The sequence below is a fragment of the Alnus glutinosa genome, chromosome 9, assembly GCF_958979055.1.
Source record: "Alnus glutinosa chromosome 9, dhAlnGlut1.1, whole genome shotgun sequence".
NCBI classification, from domain to species: domain Eukaryota; kingdom Viridiplantae; phylum Streptophyta; class Magnoliopsida; order Fagales; family Betulaceae; genus Alnus; species Alnus glutinosa.
This window is the reverse complement of record NC_084894.1, coordinates 9,803,572-9,825,837: the sequence shown is the minus strand read 5'-3', so window position 1 is coordinate 9,825,837 and position 22,266 is coordinate 9,803,572. Positions and strand designations below refer to the sequence as shown.

General features: G+C 36.1%; 2 protein-coding genes across 2 annotated transcripts; both read right to left on the bottom strand.

The window, feature by feature from the left end:
- Window positions 1–5,820: 5,820 nt before the first annotated feature.
- On the bottom strand, window positions 5,821–9,733 carry LOC133877823 (probable RNA 3'-terminal phosphate cyclase-like protein). Its single transcript, XM_062316247.1, has 6 exons — window positions 9,387–9,733; window positions 9,107–9,256; window positions 7,988–8,166; window positions 7,745–7,920; window positions 7,402–7,615; window positions 5,821–6,409 (listed from the first exon to the last, which is right to left on the bottom strand). The coding sequence occupies exons 1-6, from the start codon at window positions 9,589–9,591 to the stop codon at window positions 6,200–6,202; spliced, it is 1,134 nt and encodes a 377-aa protein (XP_062172231.1). The 5' UTR covers window positions 9,592–9,733; the 3' UTR covers window positions 5,821–6,199.
- A 3,634-nt stretch (window positions 9,734–13,367) lies between these two features.
- Window positions 13,368–21,199, bottom strand: LOC133877870 (uncharacterized). The gene is made up of 7 exons (XM_062316317.1): window positions 20,828–21,199; window positions 20,446–20,543; window positions 20,214–20,279; window positions 18,018–18,260; window positions 16,698–16,859; window positions 15,005–15,094; window positions 13,368–13,750 (listed from the first exon to the last, which is right to left on the bottom strand). The coding sequence occupies exons 1-7, from the start codon at window positions 21,097–21,099 to the stop codon at window positions 13,560–13,562; spliced, it is 1,122 nt and encodes a 373-aa protein (XP_062172301.1). The 5' UTR covers window positions 21,100–21,199; the 3' UTR covers window positions 13,368–13,559.
- Window positions 21,200–22,266: the final 1,067 nt, after the last annotated feature.

Sequence of the window (22,266 nt, the reverse complement as noted above, 5' to 3'; positions counted from 1 at the left end):
CATGCATAATCCAATTGGTCTTGTCACCGTGTGGAGGTTTTCCTTTGTAGAACACCAGAAATTTCTTAAACCCAATAATGGTAGCAGTTATTGTATCTTTAATTTCCTTGACAGCTCCGGTAGTCTTCTAGTATCCATCACCGGCTGCTCAATTTGGATGGCTACCGTTACGGTACTTTCTCTCTCTTGGAGTAAAAAGTACCATTCATTTTCTCCATATTGTTCGTATTTTTCTTCAATAAACCGAAATGTTATATATATTTATACATGTACTTTTAAATTAAGATGTTAACAAAAATTAGAAACAATAATAATAATAATAATAAACTTAACAAATAAATAAAGCATGAAAGAACCAAGAGCATTCTTCACATGATAAATACTTCTTTTTACATTTTCCAACATCAAACATACACTGACATGTACACCATATATATTGATGGATAGATTTACATGAAAATATATAGTATTACTATCTTCACAAAACACCAATGAAAATGAAAAAGAAAAAGGAAAATTAACGTTAGATCTTTAATATATAAGATGAAACTAATTAATTCATAGGAAAATAATAATAATACTAAAAAGAAGTAAGAGGGATCGATGTTAATTTGAAGAACCTGTAAGAATCTGGGGATTGTAGAGATATATGTTAATGGCGACGATCTGGTTTGGTGGCACGGGTTGGTTAAAGACCTTGGGCTTTAAGTAGTACTCCCGAATAAGCTCATTGTCTTTGGCGGGTGGCAGAATTTTGAAGTAGTTGTGTACAGAATCCATTATTGTATTCGGCTCAACAACCTCCATGGTTGGACTCTCTCAAGGAAAGGAGATGCTCTCTGCGTTTGCGTTTCTACTCATCGATCAACGTACAATTCTATTTGAGTTCAGAGTTGTAGTCGTAAATTTGTTACTATCTTATATCCAACTTTTCATTCTCCCTAGCTACTTTATATCAAACTAAAGACCTCGCCTGCTCTCTCAATACAACATGATGAACCGCCGATGTAGTAGTAATATAAAGTGTGTTCTGAAACACGTACATCAGCACAAAATAGAACTCCATACTCTTTCTATCTCAGGACTTTCCCTCTTCAAAACTGTTTAACTATAAAGCCTATATGGCATAGCAACAAAACCTGGATAGCACAAACAAGAAATTTATCTCAACTACAATGTTGCTTGAGTGACTCCTATCATGAATGAACTGAAAATAAGATAGATGCCCAAACGCAATCTGCTCATACGCATTTGTCAATTAATTTTTCTGCCACTAAACAACACTTTTCTTGTTTCCAAAGCTCTCCTTCAGCAATGCAAATCTATTCTAGTGTAATCAATTTCAAAGAAAATGAATAAAATTTATATAAAATAAAAAATAAAACTAAAAAAAAAATAAAAAAAAATTAAGATACTGGTGATGCCCCAACGGTGCTACGGTGTCGTCGGAGGGAGTCGGTGTCGCCAGCCAAAGCAGAGTCGAAGGGTGTCGGTGTCGCCGGCCGGAGAGAGAGAGAGAGAGAGTGAGAGAGAGAGAGAGAAGTGGCCAGATCGATCGAGAGAAAGGGCATATGTTAGATCTGCAATTAATTTTATGGACGGTTTGAACCAAACCGTCTGGAAATGTAAATTTCTGGACGATTTGGTCCAAACCGTCTATAAACTTATAGACAATTTGGATAAAACCGTCCAGAAATTTACATTTCCAGACGGTTCGGTTCAAACCGTCTGGAATTTTATGGACGGTTTAATCAAGACATCCATATTAAATTTTTTACGGACAGTTCTAAAAAAAGGGTCTCTAACAATTTAATTTTAGACAATTTTAGAAACCGTCTAGAAAAAAAGTCAATAATTCATCTTTTTTTTATTATTTTTTTAAAAAAAAAATTGTTAGTCGAACAAGTGTTGAGGGTGGATCTACTGACGCTCTCTCATTAACCGTTCGTATTTCATACACTATAGACAGTTAATTGCATCTTATCCCGGTCCCGTGAATAAGGAATTAAGATCCCCTCAAATTCTTTGCCCAAATTTGATACAATTCGGGCAGGTAGTTGTGAGTGAGCATTTATGAGACCCACCTGACCAAATAAAAGTTGGGCTGCTCAACTGCTTATCCGGTCAGGTGAATCTCATAAATGCTTACTCACAACAACCTGCCCGAATTGTATCAAATTCGGGCAAAGAATTTGAGGGGATCCTGATCCGTGAATAAGGGTGAGATAACGTGCATTAATGAGAGCATTCTAATGGATGGTGGAAACCAATGCCCACAATGACTTTTGATGATGCCAAATGATGGAATACCAATGCTTATGTAACATTTGAGACCGTAATTAACAGTGTTGATAAGCAATCACTAATATTACATTTACCGCTTTATATTAATTCTCATTAAGAGAATACCTTCAATAAGGATGGACAGTAAAACCTCAGTTTTACAGCCTTTAATAAAAATGTGTCACGTCATCTAAAAACACCAAATATAATATATATATATAAAATAGACAAGAAAACAAACACAGGATTATAAGACAATTTTTCTCCTTTCAACCCCACAGGATCTGCCCCTAACCACCCCCACAGAAACGGCCAGTACTGCAGGAGGCTTTATTCAGATCGATCTCTTTCTCGTAGTGATCAACAGGTTCAGAAGCTGTGGAGGAGGTACTGGGTCTACAGGTCTACCGTCTGCTACACTTGGTTTTCTTTTAAATGAAAATATGCTACTCCCTTTGTTTTTTTTTTGAAAAATCGAAAATTGGCTACTCTTAGTTGGCTTTGTGGTTGCGGATATGTAGGATTGTGGGTCAGGGGTACCTCTGTAGTTAGCTCCAACTTCTTTTTAGATGAAAATTAGCTCCAACTTCCGGTCTGTAATTTTCTTATGCATAAATAGTTTTCTCCTATGTGTATTTTATGATCCTGTAGGGTACGGTTGTGGGTTGGGGGTGGCTCTTAAACATTGCGGTGGCTCTGTTCATGGGTGGTGGTGGCTTTCGGCAGAATCCTGTGGCGACATTGCGTTGAGGAGGGTGATGGGTTGTGGGTCGGGGGGGTGGTTTGTTTTTTGGTGGGCTGAATCTTAGGCCTTCGGCAAGCTCTATTCTTGGGTGGCGGTGGCTTTCGGCGGAATCCGGCGGCGGTGTTGGGTTGAGGAGGTGGTGGTTTTTTAGTACTGTTGGACTCTTGAAAGAAAAAACCAAAAATTACTTTCTTTTCTTTTTTTCACAATATTTAGGTGCTTTCATGTCTATTGTATTTAGTTTTTTTAAATGATGTGTTAACTTCTTATTGGAAGCTGTAAAACATCACTTTTACAGCCCATCCTTATAGAAGGGGCTCTCTATCAATAAATAATAAATAACTATCATTGAAGCCTTCGAAAGTGGTAATTTTGTTGTTGTCACAAGTAGACAACACAAGTGAAAAACTGTAAATTGTTATCACAAAATCACATTCTAGTTTAAATTACGTAAACAAAATAGTGATTTTAGAAACACAATAAGCAATACTCGACGAATTAAAACTGGTTTTTTTTTTTTTTAGGGAAAGAAACCTTTCATTGAAAAACAAATAACATTACAATAGCAGACACCACAAAGGTGAAGCATAATCAAACACCCTAAAGGTATACATTCATCTCAATTCAATACAGACAGTTGCTGCTAAATAAACCCAGCGAACAGAATGATGCCTCTGCGTTGACATACATCTTTACATGAACAGGGAGTCGGTCACACATTCTGAGCGACTGCCAATGACTAGATTAATATACGCACAAAGCAAACTGTCCAAAGAAAAACAAAACTTCAACAAAACAGGAAAAGCTCAACGGAGGAAACTGTCTGCCGGGAAAGCCACTGCGTTGCACGCGCCGCCACCAGAAACATGCCCATCAACCCTCAAACGCCAAAAACCTCCAATCATCACCAGAACCACCATTCATGGCGAAAACAACCCGGTTTGCAACCCTCACGCGCATTCCAAACCGAAATCCATGCACCCAGGCGCGTGAAGGCCACGAGCCGATCACCGAGAGACCGCACAACCGTGGAGAGCGGCTGGAGCACCAGAGACTGACGACGAAAACAGCTAACGGGCGCGTGTCCACCAGAAGACGGCGAAAACTCGTAGATCTGGCCACCAAAAATCTGACAGTGAACAACACAACCACTATCTCCGCCATCGACACGCCATGGGTGACTAGTCCCCACCAACACCTTCACCAGAGAACTCTCCTGCCTTCACGAACTAAAAACAGAAAACCTAACCACCCACCGGATCCACACCGGGGCAACTAAACTTCCACAACCCTAGTGATCGGATGACTCAACTACATCAAAAGAACCATCTTAGCTTCTAAGACTAAAATGACCAACGACAAAAAACCCAGGGAGGAGGGAGGCGTGAAGCCTCCCTCCCCCAAAACAAAGACAAATTGCCGGCTCTCTCTCTCACTAGAAAACGGGAGCTTCTCTCACTAGAAAACGGACTCTGCACTTGTGATGAATTAAAACTGGTTGAGTAAAATTTTTTTTTTTTTTTTTTTTGTGAAAAAGTAACAATTTTCTAATAAATTTTCAATATTTTCAAAACATGATACATTTTACTTCAAAAAAAAAAAAAACAAAGGATATGAGGGGCCTAGTCGACAGTCTATCTCTCTCCAATTTTCTCTTTCTTCCCTCTCATTTTTCCATTTCCTTTTTGTTTACAATTTGGAAGCCAGATCTACCGTGTCTCCCTTCCCTCCATTGTCCATGCGCCGTCCCTTCATCATCACCTGCCTCTGCTGCATCTGTTAGTTCCCTTTGCCCCTTCACATGCACACCACCCCCCACCTTGGCACGCGTGGGTTGTACTCATGGCCGAATCCGTTGCTTTTTTTTTGGCTGATGTGACAGATCTGCAGCTTCTCCTCTATTATAAATCCAGTTATAGTATCCACCAAGCCTTCTTCACCAGGCACCTCCCTTGCTGGACATTGCGGTGGTATTCCTCTTCAGCGGCTCTGATTTAGTTATTACTAGTACTCCTCTCTTATGTAGTTTTCAAGTTTGTTTGTTGTTGCAGTAGTTATTTCAAGCAAATCCAACTTTGGACTGCTCCTTCAAACTGCCATTTCAAGCGGCCCTTTTCTTGGCGAGTGAGCCAAAACTCTAATAGTTGGGGCCATTCATATGACTCATTCCCAATAAAATTTAGGTTTTTCCTGTATTGTATTGGCTGTCCTGGGGCCTTTGTTGGGCTTCCCTACCCCACCTTTTGTGTTTTTTATTTGATGTTCTCTCCCCCTTACCTTCTCCTCCCCTTGTTCTTGCTTAGGAAAAAAAATAAAAAGAAGCTTAGCAAAGAAAACAGGAGAAAACTATGAATAAAACAACAATGGTAGAGGGAAAATCACACATGATCTACCATGCAGAGTGCAGGTAATGGGCATAATTGTGATATTTGTACCTACTTCTGTACACAAATGAGGATCATCTTGCTCGATGGAATGAACTTCCTTTTTTATCTTTTGGATCTAAAAATAATTAGTACACAAATGAGGATCATCTTGCTCGATGGAATGAACTTCCTTTTTTATCTTTTGGATCTAAAAATAATATGGAGCTGACTTGTAAGAAGAATCCTTGGCTAAATCCCTAAGCCGTTTTCTCCTTCTAAGCCTTTCCAACAAATTTTGAGCACTGAGGAATGAAATTTGCTTTTTCTTTTTTGCTTTTTATTTATTTTTTATTATTATTCAAAAAAAAAAAAATTCTAGATTCTTTCGTTCAATTCCAATGAAGAATGTCTACAGGAAGAAGAAGCTTACATTGTAAAATAGAAAACTTCTGTATAGGAATAAAGTCCGAGATCAAGTCTATTGCATGCAACCCAAACATAATAATAGTTTCCTCCCAAATGTTTGATATGTGCATGTTGGCATGCCTAAGAATCTAAGATACATACTTATTTCAAGTTTATATTCAACAAAAAGTCATCTGTTTAGAACCTGATGAAAAGAAATCAAAATCTCTCTCCTTATATCTTAGCTGACATGATGATGTCAAACTTCAAGTCAACAAGACATATAAAGCCGGAGAACAAAATTCTTTCCAAGTCGATGCATGTAGGGCCCGTTGAAAATACTTTGATTTATATGAGATATCAGATAATATATGAAATCATTAACTTGTACAAGCTACCATCATGACACCTTTCTTGATAGGTTCTTGAATCCGGAGCCAATACATTTGAGTAGAACTGTCCCTGTGGATGGATCTGGCTTGATAACAAATTTGACACCAAGAAAATCTCTGATTTGTCTCAACGATTCGATCCCGTAGGGCGAAAGCTTTCCTACCCGAACCTTCGAAACATCTTGTGGACATAATGCGCAAAGCAGAAATAACAAACCCTACAAAGCAGTCATAACAGTAAAGACAATTAGAGGAGGTCAACGACAACAAAAACAAATGGAACCAACCATAAGCAGAATGCATTTCATATCTTTGTTCTTTGGGTTTTTTTTTTTCATTTCCAACCAGCATTAGGATTCAAATTTAAACCCAGCTTCTCATGTGCAAAATCCTCTACACGAATACATTTGAATCACAGTTCCAACTTGCATTAAAGTCAATGCATCTACCAATGCATTAAACTCTAAACAGGTATAAAACAATAACATATTTTTTTGAAATTATAGAATGTCATTAATAATCAGACAAAGTAGAGTCAGAGTTTACAATGCTAGAAAGGCACAAAGGAAACAAATCAAGCCAAACATGATTCAACTGACTAAACACAGCTAACATAGCCAGATGGTGAGCAGCCCGATTTCCATCTCTCCCAATATGTTGGACAGCCCAGAAATCAACCCCCGGGAGAATAGCCTTTGTGCCCAAGACTAAACATATTGACTAGATGTAACAGTGACGCTAAACTTCAGGGAGAAAAACCCTGTAAATTGTGGGGTCAAAAACTAAAAGAAGTAGTTGGTTTAACATTTTCAACCATTAATTGCCAACATCTCTAGCTCAAAATGGATTCAAGACTATTGGGGGCATGTTACCAAGAAAAAGTAAGTTCTTTAAACCATTAAATTGAATTCGATGCAATAACTTAATCCATGCATACAACTTCCATGTCTCATATAAGGAAATAATACCATTTCTCTTATTCAAACATCCAAAACAAAGACATGACCAATCTAGTAAAACATAAGGTCAATACATTTGAGACATATAAACTAAACGTTTTCTTTAAAAGAATAAAATAGAACTGCAAGTGTACTATACAAATGTAAGGTCAAACTTGGTCCAATGAACTGTACACAACTCATTGATATAGTAAATAAATAAGAAAGGGCATGGGTTTAAAAGATTAAAACGGCAATGACATGGCACAAACCTGGTGTGTCGAATCTACCACTCCGCCTTGCTCAATCTCCCCAAGTAGTACAGAAGCAATTTGCTCGCCAACATCTCCGGGGGGCGTCAACTCTTTCTTCTCGTCTTCAAAATCATTTGTTTCTTCTGTCCGTGCATAAGCAACAGCAGTATCAGCAGAGATGAAGCAACCAGCATTAGTTTCCGCAACCAATGAAATTCCAAAACCGCGTGAGCTGCCATCAAATCATCATTCTCTAAATGAGCCAAACTTGTTGAACAAGAAACTTGAAAAACACTTCACAATTTCACCAAAATATATCCTCGTCAAAAGCTAATGCTATCTACTTAAAAAGAAAGCATACTTTCCAGCTTGTGGGCCTGCTTTATGATCAGTAAAGATGTGAACATCTGGAATAAAGTTATTAAAAATTCCACGAGCAGCATGTATCATGGTATTTTCAAACTGGGAAGACACCCTGGTTGAGAAAGTAACTCCTCTAATCCTCTTAACCATTCCGAAATCGGTCCAGGTTACAGCCTGTAGACCAAATCATATAAGAAAACTACAAAATAGATGAACTACTAATAGATACACGAAAACTCACATTTAGACTTTGAACAATTGGAACCGCCAAAACAACTTCTCCACCTCCATGGGGAGGAGATCCACGACTCTCTATTTTTAGATCTAATCCTTCTGAAGGAACTCCAAAGCGCTTTAACAAGGGAATGGTAGTAGACCGGAATGTATCAACAGATGGGTCCTTAGGATCATTTGTAATTCCTAAAAAACAGCATCACATATATCATATACAACATTTTTTTTTATAAGTAAATTTAGTTTTATTGAAAGCGTAAGGCGCCCCTATGTACACTGGAAGTATATAAAAGGAAACGCCTACCTAGGAAGAGAAAAATGAACAAGGAAATCAGCAAAGCGAATCGACAGAGGTGACAAAAAAGCCACCGACCAAAGATACAATGTATGAAAAAACCTCGAAACACTTAAGATTTCTTTCCTTTCAAACACACACACAAAAAAAAATAAAAAATAAAAAATTGGCACCATCTTCCAAATCTCTTGGGTCATATATAAAACTGTAAATAAAAATTAAAAAAGTTGGGTCTTACACGTCATGCTTAAGCTGCTTGACTCAATGTAAACATAACACACCATATTTTTACAATGTGGTTTACTTTGTCTTTCTTCCCCCCCCCCCCCCCCCCTCCCGCTTTTCCTTAGATTTTAAGGTTACAAAATTTTACACCTCACGAATGAAAAGAAAATTTTGCTCCAACTCGAACACCATTACCAAAAGTTCTAAAGGCTTAAAATATTGCAGATTTTATTCCATTTAACCATTTAAATCTGCTATAAAAATTATAATGAATCCAAACTGATATTTTCCTTTTCCTCTAATCAAAAGTGCCATCAAAATATATAAGTTCATACTAAGAGAACTTCATTCATACAAAATACTTCTATTTTCTTTTATTTAAGTTCACATTCATTTTATTAATTAATCCGTGCGCCACAGCTATTCCTGTATTAGCTAAAGTGACACCTTCTAAATGCTCAAGGCCTGAAGCTTACGTTACACGTGTATTAAACAAAAATTACAGAGAAGAAGCCAATGAGGGCAACAATAACAAGTCAAATAAAAATAACTACAGCATAGCATAAACCAACTAAGCATAGTCAATGGGTCCAAGAAAAATGTCACCTTTGAGCCTTATCGTAAGAGGTTTCTTGGCAAACAAACCAAGAAAAATCAATGGCTCCAAGAAATACCCAATGGACCGACTAACACCACAGTCATGTACAAGATGTCTCCCACCCATCACAATGCCGGGCTTGTACTTCAGTTTGGTCCCTGCCACACATATACCAAATCAAACCAGCAAGAATATCAGTATACCAGTGTTAATAATACCCATATCACTGTTTTCCCATCAATGGGGGGAGCAAAGGGTATAATTATGGAGGCAACAAAAAAAAGTTACCGGTTTCGTTGATTTCGACAACGCAGTCGTCGGAGACCATCTCGAACAAACGGAGGAGGGAGACCTCGTGGGGGCGAAGGCCAGGCAGAGTCTCGTCGGCGCGGATTTCCTCTATCAGAACGGGACTTGCCGAGAGCGTCGCCAGCAAAAGCCTTTGCCTCAGGTTCTGGCTCCCCTGCAGCCTCCTGTACGTCGTCTTCCCCATTTCTCTTTCGCCTCTGTGCTTCGGCCACAACGAAAACACCAACTTCTAAATGTAATTAGGTTTATTGAAGAAAACGACGTCGTCCCTCCACAGAATTGAATAGGTTCGATCTGCGGTGGAAGAATTCGATCGTGGAGAGGGGGGCCTACCAGAGTAGGGTTTAAGCGGTGAGCTTTACCAGCGTAGGGTTTTTAGATTTCAGAATTGGGCTGGGCTGCGTTGGGCCCTTTAGAGGCTGAACCAAAGTGGTCCGCTCCAAGCCCGTAAAAATAAAAAATAAAAAAGAAAATAAAAAAAAAAGTTTTATAAATTGGGATGCAAGTATTCCTAACTCAATCTTTAAAGGTGCAATGTGTCCTTAAAAGTAATTTTACATAGCATTAATTTTTTATTTTTTTTTACGAATTCCAAAAAAAGTGATGTGGATGGCGCTTTGTAATTTTACTCCTCTATATATTACAAATGCACCATCCACATTAATTTTTCCGGATAAATTCCAAAAAAGTGATGCTTTGTAGCATTACCCGTCCCTTAAACATGTGAAAATCATTTATTTTTTTTGTTCATGTTGTTAAAAAAATATGTAAGAAGTACTATTAAAACAACGCGTGCTTCTCACATATTAAATGACACGTAGCACTTTTAGAAATCAAATTAAATGTCAAATATCATGTTTCTCTTAGAAAATTTTCAGGGGAAAGCTAGAAAGCGGTTGCCATGTTTTTATTCTTGAAATCGGTCGACCAAGAGGATGTTGATCAAGAGCATATATACATATAGTCAAAATTGTAATTAAGTAATGTGAGACACTTAGGATCAAAACATACCACCATGCTCTGCAGCCGACATTCACAATGATCCACTCTATCGACATTGACCCAATAATAACCCTTTTTTTTCTTTTGGCAGCTTCACTCATTTATCAGTATTTAATTGACTTAACAATATGCCTATACATAGTACAAGACATTTTAATTTAGCCTATAGGTCGCTCATTCCGTAACTCGACCAGAAAACCATAATTCATTCGAGGTAATATTCGACAGGATGATTAGCTTTATGCCTAATAATACAATTAACTTATACTGTATCAAAAAAATTGCTACATTGAAACAAACATTGCCTTAATATTGACAAAATTTTAACATGCACTTGAAAATCTTTGGCAAATTCAATCTCTTTTTGAGACTGTTGGAAGCATGAAGGAAAAGAACTTTAAAAGTGACGTTATTGGCCCCTAAACTATCATTCTGTGTCAAATTCTACGCTTCAGCATTTTTCTTTTCAAAATATCTTTAAAGTTAATAAAAAAAAAAAAGGGGTTAAATATCTCATTAGTACTTGAATTTTAAGCAATTTTAAATTTAGTACATAAGTTTTATTCTGTATTATAGGTGGTATCTGAGTTAGGGATAAAAACTCAATTAATACCTTTATTAGATTTTCCGTCCAAATTTTAACGGTCTACTTAAAGTTGACACGTGGTACTATAAAAAAAAAATTTAAAAAAATAAAAATAAAAAATGAATGGATTTTAGCCCTTAGGGGTGGCCAAACCACCCCTTAGGGCCACGGGGGTGGTTCGGCCAACCCTAGACCAGCCACTCTGGGGGTGCCCGAACCAACCCCAAGGGCCAAAACCCAACAAATATATATATATTTTTTCAATTTCTTTTTTAAATTTTGATATTTTTAATTAATTTTTTTAAATTTTATTTATTTATTTATTTATATATAGTGCCACGTGTCAACCTCAACGGTTGACACGCGGCGGGCCGTTAAAATTTGGATGGAAAATCTAACAGATATAGCAACTAAGTTTTTACTACTAATTAAGGTATTACCTATGATACAAAATAAAACTCAGGTATTAAATTTAAAATGACTTAAAACTCAGGTACCAATGAAATATTTAACCTAAAAAAAAATTAACATTTGAAAAAAAAATAAAACAAAAAACGATAAAAAAGGACTGAAAAATACCAAAAAAGGATGACCCCTTCATATTAGCCACCTTAATCTTTTTTTTTTTTTTTTTTTTTTTTTTTTTTCCATTACATTAAAGGTATTTTGGGAAGAAAAACGCCAAAGTGTCGAATTTGACAAAGAATGGTAGTTTAGGGGGCCCTAACGTCATTTTTAAATGTTTGGAGGCGTAAACAAAAATGTGGTGATAATTCATAGAGCTAAATTATATATTTTCCCGAATATTAATTTTTTGTTCAAAAAAAAAAAAGATAATGATTCATATTTTTATTTTGATAGGTTTCAAAACTACTCATTTTGGCGTGAATGATTAATTAATGAGAGCCCCTTCTATAAGGATGGGCTGTAAAAGTGATGTTTTACAGCTTCTAATAAGAAGTTGACACATCATTTAAAAAAACTAAATACAATAGACATGAAAGTACCTAAATATTGTGAAAAAAAGAAAAGAACGTAATTTTTGGTTTTTCCTTTCAAGAGTCCAACTAGTACTAAAAAACCACCACCTCCTCGACCCAACACCGCCGCCGGATTCTGCCAAAAGCCACCGCCACCCACGAATAGAGCCAGTACTGCCAAAGGCCTAAGATTCGGCCCACCACAAAACAAACCACCCCCCGACCCACAACCCATCACCCTCCTCAACGCAACGCCGCCGCCGAATTCTGCCGAAAGCCACCGCCACCCATGAACAGAGCCACCGCACTGTTTAAGAGCCACCCCCAACCCACAACCCTACAAGATCATAAAATACACATAGGAGAAAACTATCTATGCCTAAAAGAAAATTACAGACCGGAAGTTGGAGCTAATTTTCATCTAAAAAGAAGTTGGAGCTAACTACAGAGGTACCCCTGACCCACAATCCTACATATCCGCAACCACAAAGCCAACTAAGAGTAGTCAATTTTCGATTTCAAAAAAAAAAAAAAGGGGAGTAGCTGATGCTAGACCTGTAGACCCAGTACCCCCTCCACAGCTTTTGAACCTGTTGATCATTACGAGAAAGAGATCAATCTGAATAAAGCCTCCTGCAGTACCGGCCGTTTTTGTGGGGGTGGTTAGGGGCAGATCCTGTGGGGTTGAAAGGAGAAAAATTGTCTTATAATCCTGTGTTTTCTTGTCTATTATATATATATATATATATTATATTTGGTGTTTTTAGATGACGTGGTACCTTTTTATTTAAGGCTATAAAACTAAGGTTTTACGGTCCATCCTTATTGAAGGTATTCTCTTATTGATAACTATTTCTATTCCAAGTTTTTTTTATTTTTTTTATGTTTTATTTTTATAATTCCTTGCACCTCTAAGTCCAAATTGCTGGCTATCCCAACCTGTGACAAGGTTTGCAATTTTTGACTAATATTAGATAGGCATTATCTGCAATTACAAAAGCTTTTGATGTATATCTAAAATTCTTTGGTCTCTAGCTCATGGAACCACAAGCTAATACTACTGGAATAACCAATATAGAAAAATAAAAAAATTTGGATTCTAAATTGACCAAACCCTATGCTACAATAGAATCCAGCTAATGAATAAAGCAGTGCTTTGAGAATTTTGCACTTAACAGTAGTTGCTCAAATAATCACCCAAAGAAATTCTTTTCTAGCGGCCTCGTTTGATAACGTATTTTGTTAGAGCTTTTTGCTTTTTAGCAAAAACTCGAAAGCATTAACAAACATCGCTGATCACCAAATACTCACAAAACAATCAAAAACTATTTTTACCTGTCACATCAGAAAATTTTTGCAACAGAAAAGCAAAAAAAAAAAAAACTCCCAAAATAGCGTTGTCAAATGAAGCCTGTATATGGATGCGCACAACTTCATATAAGAAAATTTTGAGGCTAGAAGGTAACTCGGGCAATACAACCGGAAAGAAGGGAAGGACATCTAGCCTATGTATATAATTATGAATCTATAGATGAATTAGGGGCTTATCATTTTAAGTCTTGTGAAAAGGAAAAAACTTTAATTTTAATCATCACCCCAAGCATCATTTTTCAATTTTTGCCTGGTGTATATGCGGTTCCTTCTGCCATCTTCCTGATTTCTGAATTCTTGTGACCCAGAGGCTGCTGAAGGCAATTTCAATCCCATTCCCTGCGCAATCAACCTCTGCGCAGTTCTGGCTGAAGTCTGTGGCCTTGGCCGAGGAGGTTCCAGGTCTGGAATGAATAGTACAAGATTTTAGTATCGTTTAGAGAGCTATACGAGAAAGAGTAATACTACTTTTTACACCCATTTTATCACACCCGTGTCACAGAAAACACGATATATTTTACACTCCAGCACCAAAATGTTTTTTTTTTTTTTTAAAAAAAAAAATCTACAAACTGCTCAGTTAAGGGATCCTGCAAAAAAATGATTGCATTGAGGTTGATGCTAATCTCAAGGAGCACTCTGGTCGACAATAAGAGGAGGTATGATAAATTTAGAGCATATTATTGCCTACTTTGTAACACTACACAATACTCTTACCATGTAGACAAAAACCAACATCAGAGTGAGCAGAGGAGGATGTTGTACTAGTTCAACTTAAGACGAACCCGGCGACTTTACAGAGCACATTTTGTACGGTGTGGTGCAACATGAGTCGATAAATATATCTATGAAGCCTCAAAAATTTTTACTACTTCTCACCCTTCCTCAAGAAATTTTGCAAGAAGATGACGAACATGTTATCAGGCATGGATATTTTTCTAGTCACCATAATTTGATTGTTTAGGCACTAGAATTAAATTTAACATCGAAAGAGATATCGACCGATAAAGCAGGTCAGATTGAAAAGCTTATTCTAAGATCACCTACTTGAACCAATTAGTACTAAAACACAGTGTAAATACTCTAAAGTTATTATCATGCAATGGTTTGTATGCACATTAAATTAACCTAATGCTTGCAGTTGCAGATGAAATCAAACTTAGTAAATCTGTTTTAAATTGCAAGAAAATGGTAAATATTTTTTGTCTTAAATGAATCTATTACTTGTGAAGCAAATATATCCATGAAGCCAATCAGACTAGTGGCAATGTACGTTTTTCTTACAAGAGTAATGCTTGGTCCTATGCTAGGGGCCATCTTTTTATCCTCTCAAAGTTCATATGACTTTTAAAATTACTATTAGATCAAAATTCAATAATAATCCATCCCAAATTCAATAGTGATTTTAAAAGCCATATCAATTTTAGGAGGATAAAAAGAAAATAAAAAAATGGTCCATAATATTACTCTCATTACAATATCCCTAAGAAACATTTAATAGAGATGAAAGTAAAGCTTTCAAGCAGAAAACTTATCGGGGCTTATCATTTCTTGAAATTTCAAGTGCATGATACAGAGGATATAAAGAAATGAAATTTCAGAAAAGCAAGCTTATATTCTGTACAATGCTATAATTTTCAAAAAGATACATCACTAACCTTTTGGAGATATGAAGCTCATAAGAGTGTCATCCACATCAAGTATACGCACTTTGAATGGACATCGAATGGTATTGCAGGCCTCAACCGCTGCATTAGAGCATTGAGATTGTCAAATAACTAACTGAAATTACTTATCAATAAATAAAAAAAGAAAGAAAGAATAAAATTGGAGCAAGAACGCAAAATACTACTATCAGTAACAATAATGCCACTATAGTGATGGCAAATAAAGGGACGGTGACTTAGAAGTAGTTCCAGATTGAGGGAATCACTACTCTGTCAACAATTCATGAAGAAATATTCTATAAACAAAAGTCAATTACCAACCCCAAAATGTCAACTAAGGGGACCAAAGTAAAACACCTCCCAAGTACCAGAGTCGTGCAAACCATCATGAATGCCAAACAGACATTTGGAAAAGTAAACCTAAGATTTTTCAGCTTGTTGATCTCTAAGAGAACATGAAGACAACATTTTAAAAAGTGTTCTAGCATAACTTCCTTTCTGGAAACGATGAAATGCATCATCAAAAAAATTTCAAGGCTAAGTGGATAGCAAACAAAGCCAACTATTGACTTTCTACATATATCATATGGCATTAGCCAATTAAATAGCTACAAAAATTACTCTTACCAATAAGCCCATGCTCAAAATCTATTTTCGTACAAAGGTTTTGTTACATCAGAGGTTATTTCCATACCTTCATAACTCGTTTTATTTTATTAGAAACCTCAATTGATAATATATTAAAACAGAGATCAATTTTTTATTTTTTTCAATTTATGTTAATATATAATACAAAATGCTAGAATCTTATTTTCTGAATTAAAGACCAAAATAACATATGGGACGAATTTGTAATGTTTAACATGAAGGCTCAAAAAAATATAGTTGTAAACTCAAAACCTTAGCAATGTGAACTTCGAGCATATGACACCCCATAAAGTTAGTCCCATATTGGGTAGGTGAATTGTCCATATTGAGTGAGTGGACTATATAGGTGTTCATAAATGTTAAGTCATACATTGGTTCTTTATCAGCTGAGAAAAGTGATTCTACGGAGTTCTAATTGTAATTTAACTAGTCCTTTTGGAGTGATAACACAAATGTGCCTAACTCTTTTCCTGAGTCGTTACAGAACATATCTTGAAAAGCAAATTCAGAATTTCACTGGTTTTAATTGCCTGTTAACTGTATTTATATATTATTTAGTCTAAATTTTCCAAAACAATAACTTCTAAGCACATTGAGGATACTCCAGACATACTACCATGTGAGTGGGTGAATATAAGAAAATGTATTGATTATTCAATGACGCATTATTAAGAGAAAAGCCTTTTTGCTGCAATCTTTTTTCTCCTATGATGTAATGCACCAATAGACAATTTCAAACCTGTAATAGGTAAAATAGCAGCATCTACTAACAACCCGCATAGGAAATCCAATTCATAGGGATTCTGACAAAAAGAAAAAAGAAAGAAAAGAAAAGAAAAACGAGGAAGGAGTAGAAATAGCTACCAATATCAATTCCCACCATAAATTTCAAAGTATATTATTGGTCGACAATTATGTGTACCAGCAAGTAAAAATGCAACACACTACTATGGAATAAAAGGTACTTCTCCGATATTTAATTATTTTATCAAGTTTAATGCCATAAAATTGATGAAACAAGTAGAGATATAATCACCTATTGATGGTGTTTGAAATACTGCGAGTGCAGTTGTATCGTTGACCCAGCGAATAACAAATCCACGATCCCTGAAGTCTTGAAAAAGATTCTCTAGCTCTGTTGTCCTAGTACTAGGTGGAAAGTCATCGAGAATGAGAACATGGCGTGTGCCATAACTTGCTGAATTCACAATAACAAATCTTTAGATCCTGCATGCTGTTTTAAATAAAGCTAATGCACACACAGGCAAGACCAACTGATGACAACAATGCGATAAAAGTTCTATCATAATGCTAAGATCCAACCTGAACACACAGACCTCCTGCAATTACAAACCCCTCACCCCAAAAAAAAAAAAAAAATTGTAATTCATATGCAATGGTTGTAGTTTCATGTCATACCATTGAGTGCCAGTTACTAGTAAATCTTTTATTATGATTTTTGTCATTTCACCATTCTGGTTCATTAGACTCTATTCAAACCACAAAGAAATAAATAATTAAAAACAGGTTAGTAAAAATATATAACAGTGTTTCTTAGCATCTTTTCTACAGAATCATTCAGGTCTCACTCAAAAATTAAGTAGGAACACCGGTTTGAATTTTACAAATGGGAGTCAGTATTGTTCTCTGACATGGAGAATTTATCAATGTCAAGGTGCCACTGCTCGCATTATCTGCATGGGTAAGATAAGCTTAACCAGTACTTATCTAACGAGAATTTTTAGCTTCTCCTCTGGATTCTAACATTGTATATATTCTGTGCATATAAAATATTATGCCATACTCACAACTATGATACAGAGAAGGATTGATTGATCCCTATCCCTCTACACCCTGTCCTATAAAGATAGTCCACTATTAAATTCTATGGGACTCCATTAAGCGCATTCAAACTCATCTATTATACATTGGTGCACTAATATTCGCCCTAAATAATTTATCCAAAAAAATAGGCCTAAATTGTGAAATGACATTTGAATAGTGATAACTGTGCTCCACTTCTTATATTAAAAAAACGTCTATTGTTGAAAATCAAAAAAAAATTATTCGCCCTAAATAATTTATCCAAAAAAATAGGCCTAAATTGTGAAATGACATTTGAATAGTGATAACTGTGCTCCACTTTTTATATTAAAAAAACGTCTATTGTTGAAAATCGAGCAAAAATGTTAATTGATTTTTCATAATGCAAAAACTTATGGGATAGTCACATTAAGAGAGGTGGTCAGCGCAACACAATGGAGGGAGTATCCCTTTGCAATTAAGACAAACCAAAAACAAAACATGATTTTGGCAATGAAGAATTGAATTGCAGTGAATGAAAATGATGACTTACAAAATCTTTTATCTGCATCCCCTTTTGAATTATGGCACACATCTTCATCTTCTGAATTATCAACAATTGCCTTATCCGATAACTGGTCACTATACAGTTCATGTTTATTATATGAGAATGTTCCCCTTCCACGCCGCTTAGGGGTTTGAACTTTGGTATCTGTCAATGAAAGTTCTGATACTTCGGGCAAACATTGTGACAAGCGCAATTCATCAGGTGTCCGATCTGCGATAGCTTCCCAATCTGTAAATTTTCACAAGATCGTTTACAACATAATCAACGAACTTCAAAAGCCAGTTACTTGAAATCAGCAGGGTATTTAGTATGATCAAGACATATCCCATATGCAAAGAGGGACTACTCCCAAAATCTGACTCTTTTCATGGCAATTAAATCTCCATTTCCAACTAGCAAAACACTTCTAACACAAGCCGGGTCACCCAATGAACACCAAATAAAGATAAAGCTAACAACCACAATTCCCTTGTCGCAACACTATGTAAAAGGAGATGGTCCAACATTTCACCACAATTCTTACACATGCAACATCTATTATATCGTTTAAGAGACAACTCATTTGCTAATTCTAACTTGAAATATAAATGTCTGCCAAACATAGCAGATCAGCAAGCCAAGATTGTAAAACATATTGCTAGCACATATTAATCAGCCTTTAATCATAGACATGCATATAGGTGAAAATTCTTTGACTTCCATAGTAGGTATCCCAAACCAAACATAAATTTGGTTCCAATACCAATGTGTTTGACAAGTAATTATAGATTGCCCTATCTTACTTTGCAACAACATGAATGAATAATAGCGTGTTTCTAGCAAGCATTTAAGAAGTTAAATGTTCATAGAAAGGTGCTGAGATTCCACTTCTGGAACTAGTAGATGAAAGGATTTGGGAGTATGGGTCTTTTCAATTTTGTATGTAACCGTGTATCCTACCACTACGACCTATTGTACTACTTAAATACCATAAGGGATAATAGCAGTAGCTACATCTTATTAAAACACAATCAGTCAACCCTCCAAGCAGTTGCAAAAGAATGACCAATTCAGACCTCAAGTAGATTGCCAACAATTTGGTGCATTCCTCGGTTATAGATCTCCTGAGTGCACGAGAAATCATGCAAGACATTTAAGATTAATGGAGGTGAAGTTGTTCAAACCTATCTTAAGTACAATGCAGGATCTAGTTCGCTTTCCTAATAAACTAAAGGGTTAAATATATTTTAGCCCCTCAAACTACCACCCTTTCTCCGGATGGCCCCCTAAACTACCAATGCTTAGATTTTGGCCCCCCAAACTACCACTTTCTGATTTTTTGGCCCCATCCGTCCATTTATGCCGTCAATTTTAAACAGAAACCCGAAAATACCCCTCTTACACTTTGAAATTTCCACGGTTAAGGGAGGGGTATTTTCGGGTTTTTGACCAATTTCTGTTAGAATTAACGGCATAAATAGACGGATGGGGCCAAAAAATCAGAAAGTGGTAGTTTGGGGGGCCAGAATCTAAGCATTGGTAGTTTGGGGGGCCATCCGGAGAAAGGGTGGTAGTTTGGGGGGTTAAAATATATTTAACCCTAAACTAAAATAGTAGTCAAATGCATTGTTTTGAATAATTCTGCCCCTACGCTAATTTATACAATTTTCTGAATTACTAGCAGACACAAACCCTGTATTCATGAGTGAAGCTCAATATCCAAAGTGTAATATTTGCAGATTTTAAAAGATCTTATCTATCCTCCTCTAATCGGTTGTAACAATGCCTTGTCGAGCTAACTTTCATAATATTTTTTTTGATAAGTAATAAACCAATCTCATTGAAAGCGTAAGGCGCCTCTTAGTACACTCTGGGAGTATACAAAGAAAACACCTAAGTAGAAAGAGAAAAACGATCAAGAAAGACATCAAAGCTAAAAGACAAAGGGTACACAAAGGCCGAAGTCCAATGTATGGTAGAAAGAGGATAAAATCTCCTCTAAGGACCGTTCCAAATCCTCAAAGATTCTATTGTTCATTTCTCTCCAAAGGCACCAAAAGAGGCATATATGCACCATTTTCCACACCGCAGCACTCAGCCTTCCACAGTACCACCAACAAGCAAGCAAGTCGCTAACTTTCATAATACTGAATATTCACAGAGACTGAAGACAAAATGAAGCGCAAGGCGAAAGAATAGTACCATCATCTGAAGACCCATTGCCCAGCTTTTCATCATAGGGAGACTTAATCGGTTGCTCAAGATGCCCTTCACAAAGAAGCCAATCCTTGTTACTTCTCAGATATAATCTTTGTGGTAAGGTTTTACTGGACTTCTAAAATCCAATACGTGTTAGTCTTGAAAATAATTCAGTGATCAAGATAACTATGAAATTCATCAAAAGGCCTAAAAACTAAGGAAATGGAAAATGCACCATCGCTTGAAGAATCGTTGTGGACAGAATCATTGCCACGCAAAGCATCATCGGCAGCCGAAACTTGATCCTCCTTTTGTTCCTTCTTTATTGCATCACTGAAACAAGAAATGGCACCAATAAATAAAAGTTATTTGTTCTACGTAATTTTCGGTCTCTTTTTCCATAACAATGAAGAACTAAACTTAGCCAACAGACCCTCCGTTTTGTTTCTGATAAAAAAGAATTCCCAAAATATCAGAATCCTATTTTTGACGCCATTAATAACCCATACATCAAAAATTGAACGACGTAAAAATTCAAAATTCCAAAATTCCATAGGCTTCAATTTTCTGAGCAAAGAAACAGAAGGAAAGAAAGAGAAAGAAAAAGAAAGGGGTACCGAGAAAGAGCTTGGTGTTTGAGGAGCGAGGCTCGAGAACGAAGGTCGTCGGCTTTGAGAGAGAAGCCTTTAGAGGAGTAGAGACTGGCCAAGTCGCCGAGGGCAGAGGCCAATTGGAGGAGGACAGCTGGGTTAGAGGAGCTTAGGGATTGGAGGTTCGAAACGCGCGTTTCGAGGAGAGAGATGGCTCCGTCTGTATCTCCGGTGGCGACGAGGTCCTCCACTGCCTCGCTCCAGTTTTCTACGTTTTCTTCTTCTTTTCGGTTTTCCATTGCACTCCAACTCGGTCTGGTCTGCTCAGAAGCTGATCAGAGGGAAAAGAGCCGAAGTGTTTCCGGTCTTTATAATTCAGGAATATTTTTATTTTTCGCATTTTTTTTTTTTATAAAAGTGTCTACGCATCACAAGGGACCGAATACTAAAAGCACGAGAAATGATACTTCGTCGCCTGTCCAACACTTTCTATTTATAAAGTGTATTTTAATTAAAAAAAAAAATGAAAGAATAATAAAATAATATTTTTTTTATTAAAAAGCGACTGATAGAGGACGGTTGAACGTTCACGGTCTATCATTACTACTAAGAGAACCGGAGAGTATCCTAATATTAATTTTAAAGGCCTTTTCGTTATTATGATGCGATTAGAATTTGATTTCACGGACTAAAATTGCGAAAGCAAATTAAGCTGTAGAAAATGTATAATTGGGGCATTTCTTTTAAAGAAATTGTGATTTGAAAAATGTAGAAATTTTTTTTGTGTTTTTAAATAATAAATATAAGAAAAGTCTTTAAAAATTATAATTTTAAAGATTAAATTATAATTTTACTAAATATTTAATTATGGTTTTAAAATTACACATTTTAAAATCTTAAATCAAAACGAATGCTTTGATTTCTTGGTATGAGTGGGCTAATTTTTTTTATTATTTTTTTTTTTCAAGCAAAGAGGACGAGGAAGGATTCATTTTTGATCTTATGGGGAAAAGAAAATGAGGGGAAATATCAAGGTGGCAATGGGTTAATATTTTTCGGATAAAAGAAAATTAAGATTGCTTTAACAAGAGGTTTTTTTTTTTTTTTTTTTTTTTTTTTTTTGCTATTAGCAACAGAACTTGAAAGAGTTATAGGTAATGTATTTTAAAGACTTTTGACAAGTGTTTTTGTTTTATGTTTCTAGATTCTGTTTTGGGGTGTGTTGGGGTATTTTTTAAAGATGAATGCTAAAACTTCTTCTAGTGTCCATTTAGAATGATATAAATATAATAAAAAAATTACATCTATGTCCTTCTAGATAACATAGATGCAATTTTTTAATTTTTTTTATTACATTTATATTATTCCAGATTGACACCAAAAGAACACTAAAAGGATTTCTAGCATTCCCCTTTTTTGAATTTGAACCCGAGTTGGCAATGAGTTTGGAGTATCAAGCCCAACAC

Coding starts and splice junctions, on each gene's coding strand:
- LOC133877823 (XM_062316247.1), bottom strand. CDS start 9,591: ATGGGGAAGACGACGTACAGGAGGCTGCAGGGGAGCCAGAACCTGAGG. Junction 9,257..9,386: donor TGTCGAAATCAACGAAACCG/GTAACTTTTTTT, acceptor TATGTGTGGCAG/GGACCAAACTGAAGTACAAG. Junction 8,167..9,106: donor TCTTACGATAAGGCTCAAAG/GTGACATTTTTC, acceptor GCTGTTTTTTAG/GAATTACAAATGATCCTAAG.
- LOC133877870 (XM_062316317.1), bottom strand. CDS start 21,099: ATGGAAAACCGAAAAGAAGAAGAAAACGTAGAAAACTGGAGCGAGGCA. Junction 20,544..20,827: donor AAACACCAAGCTCTTTCTCG/GTACCCCTTTCT, acceptor TTCTTGTTTCAG/TGATGCAATAAAGAAGGAAC. Junction 20,280..20,445: donor CAACGATTCTTCAAGCGATG/GTGCATTTTCCA, acceptor TTCTTTGTGAAG/GGCATCTTGAGCAACCGATT.